General features: G+C 37.7%; 1 protein-coding gene across 9 annotated transcripts in view; it reads right to left on the minus strand.

The window, feature by feature from the left end:
- TAFA2 (TAFA chemokine like family member 2) overlaps positions 1 to 12,453 on the minus strand; it is a 180,720-nt gene that overhangs the window by 51,452 nt on the left and 116,815 nt on the right. For 8 of the 9 annotated variants that reach the window (XR_007377617.1, XR_007377616.1, XR_007377621.1 and 5 more), the window contains exon 2: positions 808 to 914. Coding sequence is in view for 5 of the 9 variants with exons in the window: in XM_048948135.1 (XP_048804092.1) it covers positions 808 to 913 (106 nt within the window). In the remaining 4 variants the exon portion in view is untranslated. Of the gene's footprint in view, positions 1 to 807; positions 915 to 2,223; positions 2,247 to 12,453 lie in introns of those variants that run through there. The other variant, XM_048948100.1, reaches the window with a different exon arrangement.

A 12,453-nucleotide genomic window follows, 5' to 3' on the forward strand; every position in this document is an offset into this window, starting at 1 on the left:
CCTATGTTTAATTCTTTACTTCTTTTACGCAAATTATTAGAGTATTCTGATCTCAAATAAGAGGATAAACAGCCAACAGACACTCTATGAAGAAGTGGATTCAAAATCATGTTATATAGCAGATCACATTTCAAGATATATTGGCCTAAAAAAAAAGACTTTAGTTAATAGATCCAGAGAACTTTTTTCCATCCTGAAGGACAAAGAAAAAAAGAAAAAAGGGAATGCTAGTTTTCCTTGTCCTTTTGCTGCATTTTAAGGACTGGAACAACTAGGAGGAAGAAAAAACTCACATTGTCAAAGTTTTGGTATAGCTTTTTGGTCCAGTACTAGGAATGAAGAACGGTTACTGGAAAGTAAGGAGAAAGAATCACACTCAGCATGCATTCGATGAACTTAGCCTTGACAAGTAACTGTACACCGTAGCAACATAATGTTTCCAAGGTTCACTGCAGGAATTTATCAGAGGCACACATAGAAACTAGTCAATATAGCTATTTTATCATATATTTGATTCCTTGACTTGCCAAGCTTCTTGCACTACCTTTTCAACTGTACCATCATTAGAAATTGACTGAGAAGATGCTAAAATCGCAGACTGCTGAAAATGGAAAATTGAAATAAAAATTGAAAATACTTAAATTCCCTCAAAATTAATAAGAGTCCCTTGGGTACTGATTTGTGAACCAGTACAAGGACACACAAATATATACTAAAGAAAAGAAAAAGGTCCTACAAAGTGGACACTCCTGAATTTGCTAACTAAGGGTTGAGATACATCAATATAATATAAACAGAATTTCTTACCTTTATGATGATTTGCTCCAGATGCTAATTTCCCCCACAGCGTTACAACAAATATTATTATTAGCAGCTTCCCTTTTGTTGCTTTCTGTAAGTATCTCTTATTCATCCTGCAAAGATAAATACATAAAAAGAATTACTTCTCTTAATATTTCTTTAAAATCATTTCTCAAATTAAGGAGAATTAAAAAATTAGTGTCTGGTTAACACCTCCTAAGTCCTAAATTGTGCTTAGCTTTAAAGGAGCTATACACACCATCAGTATAACCTCTCTCCCTGTTTTGTCATCATTCCTCCAGAAGAATTCAACACCTCCATCAGTTTTATACTAAAGCCCAAGCAATAGTAGCTCTGCAATAGGTTTTGCTAAACAAAAGCAGTTCCACTGGTGCCTTTAGGCCAGTCATGTGCAGTGGATTTTTTAGCTTTTGGGATTGTGTCTCTTTTTGGATTCTGCTCCTCAGTCATAAAGACACAACAGATTTAAAGAGATTTCCAGCATATATACCAAGCAATCCTGGTTGAAATCCTGGGAGAAATCCTGTCAGGAAGATTTGAGTAGTTTGGCATAAGGGCCTCAGACAGGCAGATTCTCTAGTCTCTCTCCTGTCTGTCCAAAGGGTAATGAAAAACTTTGATTTACAGCACCAAAGGAAATTGCACATCTTGCTACCCTCATCTTGCTCAGTGATGTTTTCACTGCAACAGCAAGCTACTGTGGTGGTTCAAGTACAAGGTAACACAGCATATTTCTCAGCAACCTCCTTCAAAGACAAAATACCTCTCTCCCTGCCACAAAGACACGTTCAGGAACATAGGCTGTAGTGCTTAAGGATTACAGCTCTGCAGAGAGTGGCAAGAGGTATAATAATGAAACCTTCTCTCACTTCTCAGTCTTTGTAGAAGAACCCTAGGGATCTGGCTAAGAAACAACTCAGCACAATGGTCACGTTTCTGCTGATAAGTCAATAGGACAATGATGCCTATTCCACCTCACTTATACTAGAAAAGTTGCAAATTTGCTCACTTGAACAAGATTATTGCCATTTTACAATGCCTGGAACTAGTCTGCCTTCTCTTTCTGAGCAGAAAAAAAAAACCCAACACCTTGCTTCAGTGTGGTTTCACATTTCTCTCCCATTATATTCACAAGAATCCTGTAAAAATTTGTGAATATCCCTTCTGCCCTACCCATACACAACGCTATCTTGTGCAACTACAACCTCCATGAAAGGCAGACCACTGCTTTAAAAGGGAATTAACCAGCAACATGTTCAAAGTCCCAAATCTCTTTCTATTCCTTCAAAGCAATTCCTTTCCTCTGAGCAAATTGCTTTCTAACAAAACATTATACACTAACAAGCTCCAAAGCCCCACAACCCAGCTCATGGTTCCCAGACTCATAACCATACCACTTACCCTAGAGCTGTCAACCTGGCTCTCTGAGAGATTGTTGAACACTGTTAAGATTCCACACCAGGCTGTGTGCAACAAGACATGGCAATTCAAATTAACAGCCCACTGAGGAACATACCAAACCCTTTTAAACCTGAAATCAGGGCATGGAGAGCTCAGCATCCTTTGATAGAAGTCACACATCTATAGTGTGTTTGCCAGAAGTTCAGCTATTATGTTTACAAAGAAAAAAGAGAGAGGAATAAGCAAGTACTTTATCTAGGATTGTGGATGTTTCCCTGAAATCCTGATTGATTAATAATCACTATGGAGGTCGCAGTGCGCTGTGAACCACACCAAGCTGTCTTCTTGCACTGATTCCAGGAGCGTAAACTATATATTCATCATCAGCTCCACATTTATGAGGCACTCAAAACTAACGGGAAATATTTGTCACTGTAAATAATAATAAAAAGAATACACATTCAAGCATATGTCCTTCCACAGCTATTGCTGTGAAAGAAATGTGAAATAACTCTTTCACTCCTGGATTGTCTTACTACCTCCAACACCGCTGGTGCCAAGTCATTAAAATGAAATTTTTCTTCTTCACCTTCCCAACCCTACATAAAACTCTGTGGGACTCAAAGCATTAAGCAAACCAGACTGTAATGCAGTTGCTGCAAATGTACAGCGGAAAAATACACAAGGAAAAACAGTAGCAGTGGGAACAAAAAGAGAGCACCAACCTATCTGCGTGGGAACAGCAGCCCCTCAGGGCGGCAGAGTGAGGATACAAACCTCTGCTCATAGCCCAGCACTCAAGGTGTAAAGCAGCACTGAATCTAGCAGAAGCTGTTCTGCAAAGAAAAGGAGAGTTTGAGCTCTGATGCAGCAAATCTGGGATCACTGCCATTGCCAGGTTTCCCAGTCCTGAGAAAGACAATACACTATTTCTGTACCGCAAGACTATTGCACTATTCTGCATTATTTAAGACATTTATCTTTCAGAAGGACAAAAATACTATCTTTTAGCAGTCCCACAATAGGCACAATTAAAAGAAAAGTCACTGTAAGTAGCAGCTCCAGATGGGGACTAACAGTTCAGAGGCCATCAGCAGAAGTATAAAAAAAGTCTCTTAGCAGTTAAAGCAGCCATAACATGCAGCAGCTGCAATAGGAAAAAGCTGGGAGATGATGCTAAGTTTCAAACTGATTAGGCAATGTAACAGTAGACCTGTGGTTGGGTTGTGTGCATTGGCCACTCACAGCAACCAGTGTGGCTGCATAAGCACAGACAGGGCATGAAGCACTGTTCCCTGAGAATGGCAGAAGTGTCTCAGCAGTGATGGAACACAATCAGAAGCCAGACTGTAGCATTACAGCCCTGGAAATAAACAGTGAATAGTTTGTAGTCTAAGAAACTCAAGGGGTTGGGATGGATACATCTCATCAGCAAAGCAGGCAAACAGATAACAAGGGGAGACCGTGAGATTCGCTCAATATCCAAGAAGACAATGGAAATAGAAAGCATTTGGCCTCATCTTTGAAATGCAACTATTAGCCCCTGCAACTCTGCTCCATGTCAATTAAGTGGATTCAGGAAATAAAATTCAGTCCATTACTGTACTATTATTGCACTAACATAACAGGCTGCGTTAAATAGAACAAATGAGGTCTGAAATGAGGTCTGCTTTTCCTAGAGGTGATGCAGAGCTGCACAGACAAAACTATGGCTGTTAGTCTGAATGGTTTTCTCTGTGAGATATTCTCCCTTTCTATTTTTCTTTCTTTCTGCTTACAGCCTTACAGCCCCCAGTAATGCCTCATAAGCCAAAGGCAATCAAAGCTAAGAACAGCCATACTGCAGGAGATGTTTACATTTGGAAATCAGCTTTGTGCAAAAAAAAAAAAAAAAAACAAACAATCATTATACATAACAAACATTTCCTTCAGTCTCTAACCCCAAAATATTGGAAATAAGCCCAATGAATTCTCAGCACTTTCAGTCAGACAAAAAATTGAAAAACTGCCTTGTTTGAGTTCATTTTTCAATGTGCTCAGAGGCAAGGAAAGAGGAAGATGGCTTTTTCTGAGGTACCAGGAACACACTCAAAATAAAACAAACACAGGTGGCGGTTTGAATGGGAGATGATTGTACTGTGACTGGTTCTTCATCAACACCAAAACAAAATGGATATGAAGGATTTGTTACTTTTGCTCCAGAAAATTCCTGTCCTCTGACGTGTACTCCATGAGACCCCTCAGGTCCAGTATCATGGACATGAGGATAGGTTGTTTCAGAATGAATGAATGACAAAAGTATCTAAAAAACTGCTGGATTTTTTTCTCAGAGTGAAACTACATCTGATGCTGCTGAGAACCTTCATAGATGATTATGTCAGCAGAAGCCCTTCTCCCTGGCCTCCATGGCTCATCAGATGCAGACTGTGAACATACAGGCTCTCTTCATCTCTGCTCCATTTCACTGTCAGCTCTCTCTCAACCACTTGGCTGCACTAAAACTGCCATGAGCAGACATGTATCTCCCATATCCACTGCAACAATGCAGCTTCCATAAACTTTTGACTTTCTACTTTCTTCCTTCTTTGCTTCTGGGAGTGAGACTGGCCCACCTTACTGATGGTTCTGAAATAGAGGAGAATCACACGGGAGTCACTTTACATTGTACAGCCAGAACTAAATTGCCTTGCTTTCCTATTTTAAGTGAAGTGTAACCTCATGCGATCTTTATTGTTGAGGAAGGGAAAAAGTAAGAAAATAATAGCTTGCTTTCTTCCCTTTAGAGCTCATACACAAATAAAATTCTCATCTGTTTCCTGGCAGTAACAGCAATTTTCTCTCTTTCACCTTTTCTTTTTCTCCTTTACAAGTATCAGCTTCTGTGAAGCTTTTCAGAATTCATTCATTCCTGTTTTACATATGTAGAAACTTTTAGTGTCAGTAAGATTCATTTGTCTTCTGCAAATATATATACCCTGTGAATGCAAGTGCTCATAAAGAGAAGCGTAAGCCTATTTCTCTACTGAATCCCGATGAAGAGATTGAGACAAAAACTTGATAGAAAATTAGACTCACATTCCCTCACTTTTCTTTTTACAAAAATATATTTTCAACTTCAGAGAAACCCTAAATGAGTAAATGAGTAGAAGAAACCACTTCTGACCCGATGTCTCTGCTACAGAAATAATGCAGCCATTTAAATTATGTTCCGTGCTGTGCTGAATATTACATTATTTATTAGCTGTGTTAGTTTCATCATCCCACGCAATGCAGGTCTTTGCAGCTTTATTTAGCCTTTCCTCTGTAAGCTAATGCAGATTTTAAAATGCCCCTGTGGTGGATAAGGTCACTTTGTTAAAGTAACACTGATGTGACCCCCACGTGTTTGCATATATATAAATTCCCTCTATGACATTCCTGTCATGTTTGCTCAGTGAACAAGTAATTTGCCACTCTCATTACTTCAGGTACAAGGTAGCTTGTGAAAATCAATCTTCTTTCTGCTTCATACATCACAGCCTGTAACAGACACAAAGTGCATTCTGATTCCAAAATGAAGCCAGGGGAAAAATACAGTCCTATTCTCATAAACTACTGCATTAGATCTAGGTGGGAAGAAAAGAAAGAGAAGAGGCATTTAGCCTAGTAAAGCGTGCAAGTTTCACACAGGAGTCAGACAGGAATTCTCTGTATGCAAAGTGAAAGTGGTCTTTCTGTTCAGGAAGTTGTCCTTTACCACTGTGGATCCTCTAGTAACAGAATAAGTAGCACCAGGGAGCCTACCTGTGCTACTGAGTAATATTCAGAGATAGTTAAAACATTGCTGGCAGATCAATATAGGTATCATTGCCATTGTTATTTTCAGCTGAAGAAAAATAAAATCAGATTGAAAAATTTTAGTCCTACTGACAAAAAAACATTTGAAAGGTTACTAGGCTAATTCTGAAGACACCAAGGCAAGTGCATTCTTCACAAAAGTATGTAAGGATGTGATCAACACACACATCCATACTTATCTTCCATTTGAATGTGTGTCTTAAGTACATACTTAAATTTAAGCATGTACTTTCCCAAATAGAGATGGATGTACATAAGCTTTCTTGAAAAACTATTTACAGTCGGTTTCTGTAAGAAGATACAGTCTGAAAACTGTAGGAAAAAGACGTGAAAGGAAAATATCTCAGATGCCTGAGAAGTAAAAAGTTAAGGAATATAGGAAAATATGCAAGAAATGACAAAAAAATATTTACATATTGCAAATAGTTTCCAGCAGTTGGAACACTGGAGAGAGATGCACATAAAGTAGTTACATTTGTCTACAGTATCTGATAGCACTTGGGTATTAAATTTACATAAATATTACTGTTTCCAAAAGCTGCTAAGCATCGGTGCCTAAGTTGGCAAAGGTATAAAATGCTGTAGCCAACTCTCTGTGTACCACCCCACCACAGCAAAAACCCCTGTGTGTTTTACAAAGACTACTGGCAAAACTACTTCCAAATGAGTATTTATGGTTGTGATGATATTACCTTGAAAACTCAGGTGTCACTGATAAATGGCCTTCCCTCTAAAGTACTGTCAATGTTAATCTCCTTTGCTTCCAGATTAACACCAGTTCTTTGTAGACACAATTGATTGCAATTTTCACCTTCATTAATTTTCAGATGCAACTCCTAACTGAAAGCAATAAGGAAAACAACGAAAGAGGAAACAAAAAAATGCACTTCCTCCTAGCCAGTGTAAGATATACTGAACTGCATATGTATTAAATTTCTTTATTTGTCACTTTGTCAAGACCAGCAAAGGACTGCTCATCAGCTGAACACTGTCACTGACTATTACTATAATACACATGAAGAAAATTCCATAAATAGTTGCAGGTTTAGTTTCTGTACTTCTATGTATTTATGAAAATAGAAGCATAAAAGTAACAGAAAGACATACTAAGTTAACAAAAATAACATAGCATTACACCATTGCATTCCATTCATTGTACTTTTAAATGTCTAAAATAAAACGTTACAAAATAAACATCCAAAATATTCTGACAGCTTTAATGCCCAGTGATGTTCTACACCTGAGTGAAGTAAGTTCTCACATATAAGTGCTCAGTATTAGACGGTCCTCAGGCTCCAATTCTCCAATTCATATCATTTCCTCTGTTATTATTATGCCATTTGAAACTCTCCCAGTTACTGTGCTTAAGGGGCTTTAAGTTGTAAGGGGCACTGTCTATTCACTTAATCATCACAGCAGTAGTATTTGCTTGTATCTTATATGTGATCCTTTTGTAGACACAATGAATATTCTTTATTCATATCACACTAATCAATCATAAGTTTAAATTATAAAAAAAAAGAAAAGGATAAAGTTCAATAGGCTTTTAGCAAAATGTCTCACTGAAAGCTGATTTGTTAAGTTTACTGTGATTTCATAAAGGCCACTGCAGTGGCAGGGATAAGCCTCCAAATCTATGAAGGCAGAGAAAGCATCAAATATTAGCGGAGAATGGCAAGTGAAGTGTTCATATTTAAAAGCAAGGACAGAAATGTTCTGGGCAAACCTAAGCCTATTAGTCTGACCTCTTCGGTTTGCAAGACCTTAGAACAGGCTTTGAAGAAAAAGAAAATTAAAGCCAGAGAAGTAAATAGAATATGGGATAAAATGTAGCAGTGTTCGCACTGTAGCTTGTGTCAGACTAACTAGACAGCTTTTTTGATAAGATAACTGATTTCCTAGACAAAGAAATGAAGTAGATATAATTTGTCTGGATTTAGATAAAGCATTTTCTACAGTGTCACTCTGGAACTTACACATTAAGCTAGAGATTCTGTGGATTACTACAAGAATTGAAAGGTGGATCCCAGTGTGATAACAGCAAGTAGTACTGAAGGGGGGTATCAGAGATTAATGACATTTCTGCTACAAGTTCAGAATCAATCATTTGAAACAACTTATATAAAAAACAGCCTGCTTTAGTTATCAACAAGAACACAGTATCAAGGTGATATGATGCGGCTGTGAAAAAGACAAATCCTATATATTACTAAATTATATATTTATTTTAAAATATTGCAAGATCAGTACGCATTTTCTTAACTATCAGTCAGCTTGATAATATAAAATTCTAGCCAACCATCTTCATGAAAGAAAAACTGAACCTGCAAAACACAGGGAGACAGTCTTGTAGGATGATCAGAGAAATGAAAACCCTATCCCAACAGGAATTTAAAAATGCTTGCTTTGTGGAGTAAAGCAAAGGCTGAAGGGAAACAGAAGGGAAACAGAAAGCAAATAAACACTGCAAGGAAAAAAAATATAGTGGATTAAATGGTATCTCGCCAACAGGCTGGTTGAGAACACTAAGCTGAGTGATTCAGGAAGCCTCTTCCAGTCTTATTTCAACATCAATAACATGACCCCTTTTTTATACACTGGTATAGAAAGTCATGTGGTAGTTTTTTTCAACAAGAAAGCAACAAGACAGTTCTTTCCAAGTGTGTTAGTGTAGTGTTTTTTTTCCAAGACATTTAATTATCCTCATAAAACAAAAGCCACAGCATTTGTCAGCGACATCCTGCATGAGAACATATGTGAGTTTCCTCATTAACGCCTAAACCCATGTTGAGTTCCATGAAATCAAATACTAAGATGTCAAATATGGATCTTGACTTCTGCGACATTTACAATGAGTTCTTTTAATTGTTCCACACCGGAACTATTATTTTTCCCTCAAACTATTATTTTTAATGCATGCCCCATATCTTTGTACATGAACTCACTTCAGCAAGCCCATGCTGATGAACATCTAAGATGAATCTCTCTCCTATTATTTTTCAAAACTGCCTAAGTGTAATTGCAGTCTCTGTTTCCTAAGATTTAAGATGACCAAGTTACAGTGCTTGTATTGAAGGACCACTCAGTACTGAAATTGCTTTTTGACTAACTTCAGTGAATTAAAGTCATACTGCTGAATGTAGGTGATCGTTCCATGATTAACTCTCTCACTTTGTTTAGAACTCATTTTCTTTTCTATCAGTCTTGCTTTAAATTGAAAATCTTATGTCATCATGCTTTTAACACTGATGTCATGGAAACAAAGCTCTGGCAAGCAGCAAAAACATCAGGATAGGCAGAATTTTCTTATCTAATTCAAAAAAAAACTTTATGCTTTCAAGTATTAATTAAGCATTTTAAGATTAAAAAAACTATAGAAACAATAGCATTTGAGTACAAAATTAGAAGTATTTGAAAAGTGTGAATACTTTAAAATTTCTATTATTAAATTAGTTTAAAGATACTATAATCTAAAACATATTGAGAGGCATACTGGGTGACTTTTTATGGGATTCTCACATGTACATAAGAATGGATCAAGTATTTTGACTCTGTTACATGATATTGCCGTTCTGAAGCTCAATGTGTGCACAGGAACCATTAAAATTCTCCTGCATGACTTCCTTGCTGAAGATATTTTTTTGTCCCAATAAATTCTTCTCGTAAATAATGTTGAGACAAATCTCTGCACATAAACAGGGAAGCACAACTCCCCCCTTGCTATTTTTATGACAATTACATCCATCAATAGACAGAGCAGCTCTTCTAACAAACAATAGACATGTCTGAGCCCATTTCGTGTTTTATACCCAGCTTTATACATTTTGCACCACACTTTAATGGTTTGAGTGTAACTGAAAAATGACAGGTTGCTCAAATCACAGAAAAAATAACAAGCCTTTTGTACAGTGACCAAAATAGCTCTAAGAGCTCACATAATGCAATAAGAAGACAGGAGAGCAGCCGACTGGAAACAAACCTTGTTGAAACGCAATTGGAATACATTCCTCCACTCTTTTAATGTCAAATCCTAACACATGCTCATTCTTTGTAACTACCATAGGCACCACTTCTTTGGAAAACAGAGCACAGCAAAGATAGAACAGGCTCTTCCCAAACAACCTGGTACACAAAGCAAATCTCTGTTCTAGAGCAAATGCATTGGAAAACGTGAAAGACGATAAAGAAAGGAAGCCAGGATGCACCAAAAAATTTCAGCTGCCAGTTGGGAAGCAGAACACAGTGTCCAGCAGCTAATTCAGATCAAATATTAAGATTTTTGGCCCTTGCCATGCTTTCTGATCTGCCACATACACTATAATAACCAATGTTCTCTTGAGAATCATGCAACGTGCTACACAATTTTGCAGTCTCATTTCAGTGTCTTCTTCCTTATCACTGTTCTGAAACAGTATGAAAAGTATTAATAACCAGTTCATGTTAAAAAAAAAAAAAACAACACACAGAGTATTCCAGTGAAAATTTCCTAGAAATAGATTCTGTCTGGTTGAGATATGTTTAATGATGACTAAAGTGTCTAAATGGCACCCATTCTTCCTTGAAAAACCCACTTCTTTTCTCAGCATCTATTCAAACACCCTCTCTTCAAAGGTAGCAGCAGCTATATGAAAAACATTGAAGTCCTAAGCTTCATCCAGGAAAGTGTACCTCCAGAAATAACACACACTTTGGTATTTGCTATGCTTTGTAATGTGGCCTTACATTCTAATATGGCCAGGAGTTAATTAAATAAAAGCCAGTTACAAATCTTTGCTTCCTAAATAACAGACTAGACTAGACTCGATTAGACTAGACTAGACTAGTTAATTTGGAAGGGAACTACAAAAATCATTGAGTTGAACTGTCTGACTGCTTCAGGACTAACCGAAAGCTAAAACATATTGTTAAGGGCTTTATCCAAAATCCTCTTGAACATTTACAAGAATAGAGTATCATCTATCATCTACATCTCTAGGAAGTATGTTCCAGAGTCCTGGATTAACATCTTCTGCATATTACACAACTCGAGTATCCTCAGCCTTTCCTCACAGGACAAGCCTTCCACCCCTTTTACCAGATTTGCTGCCCTTCTCTGGATTCTTTCAAGTATCTTAATACGCTTCGATATTGTAGAGCCCAGAACTGCACAAAATATTCAAGGTAAGGTCATGCCAATAAATATAGTGGGACAGTGACCTCTTTTGACTAGATGGCTATGCATCCCAAAATGTATTTTGCCACTGATGATCACCTAATGATCCAATCCATCTAGGTCCCTCTGAAAGGCTCTCATTCTTCCAGGGAGTCAACAGAACCTCCCAGGTTTACTATCATCAGCAAACTTAATAACAATGCATTCAACTTCTGTATTCAGATAATTGACACAAATGGTGAACAGAACCGATTCTAGAACTGTGCCCTGTGGAACACAGCTAGTGACTGGCCACCAGCCAGATACAGCTTCATTTACTACAACTCCTTGAGATATACAACTCAGCCAGGTCATCACCCAACATAATGTGAACTTGTTCATGTTATAGTTGGACAGTTTTTCCAGAAGGATGCTCTGAAGGTTGGAATTAAATGACAATAAAATCCAGAGTGATTCTGTCCTTCACCTTCCCTTCATTCACTAAGCAGGTGACTTCAAAGTGGAAGGATATCAAATTACTAAGACAAGATTTTCCCCTCATGAGCATCTGTTGACTATGCTTCATAGTAGCTTTGTTTTTTAAACGCCTTTCAAAATCCTCCAGGACAACCATCTCCATAACTTTGCCAGGTACTGAGATTAGACTAACAGAAACAGGTACTTTCCTGAATCTTCTCCCATGCACTTGGTAAACTGGGGTAGCAGTGGCTACCTTTGAGTCAGTAGGAACCTTGCTGACTTCTGGTAAACTATTGAAAGGGATCCAGCTATAACATCCACTATCACTCTCAGTACTCTGAATGCCAGTACATAAGGCTCCATGGACTTATGCATGTTAAATTGATACAACTAGTCCCTTAAAATTTTGGTGATCACTGACACTGCTCCCTCAGCATGGTTCTCTAATCCAGAGGACCAGAGAGTCCACGATCTATCATTAATATTAAAAACTGAGACAAAAAAAAAAAAAAGGCATTAAATGCTTCTGCCTTTTTCTCATCTCTACTTGTTAGGTGACCTCCTTCATCAGGTATTCATTCAGGATTTTCCTTAGGCCTCCTTTTCCTGTTGACATACTTTAAAAAAGCCTTTTTTCTTGTCTGGCACTACAATGGTCAGTGTCAACCCAAGTTAAACTTTTTTTTTTATTTTCCCCCTACAAATACAAACTGCATTCAGTTGCTTGCTACACGATATATAGCTTGGGATCTGCAGGTGAAACACAACAGAAGAGTTGTCAA

The sequence above is a fragment of the Lagopus muta genome, chromosome 1, assembly GCF_023343835.1.
Source record: "Lagopus muta isolate bLagMut1 chromosome 1, bLagMut1 primary, whole genome shotgun sequence".
NCBI lineage: Eukaryota > Metazoa > Chordata > Aves > Galliformes > Phasianidae > Lagopus > Lagopus muta.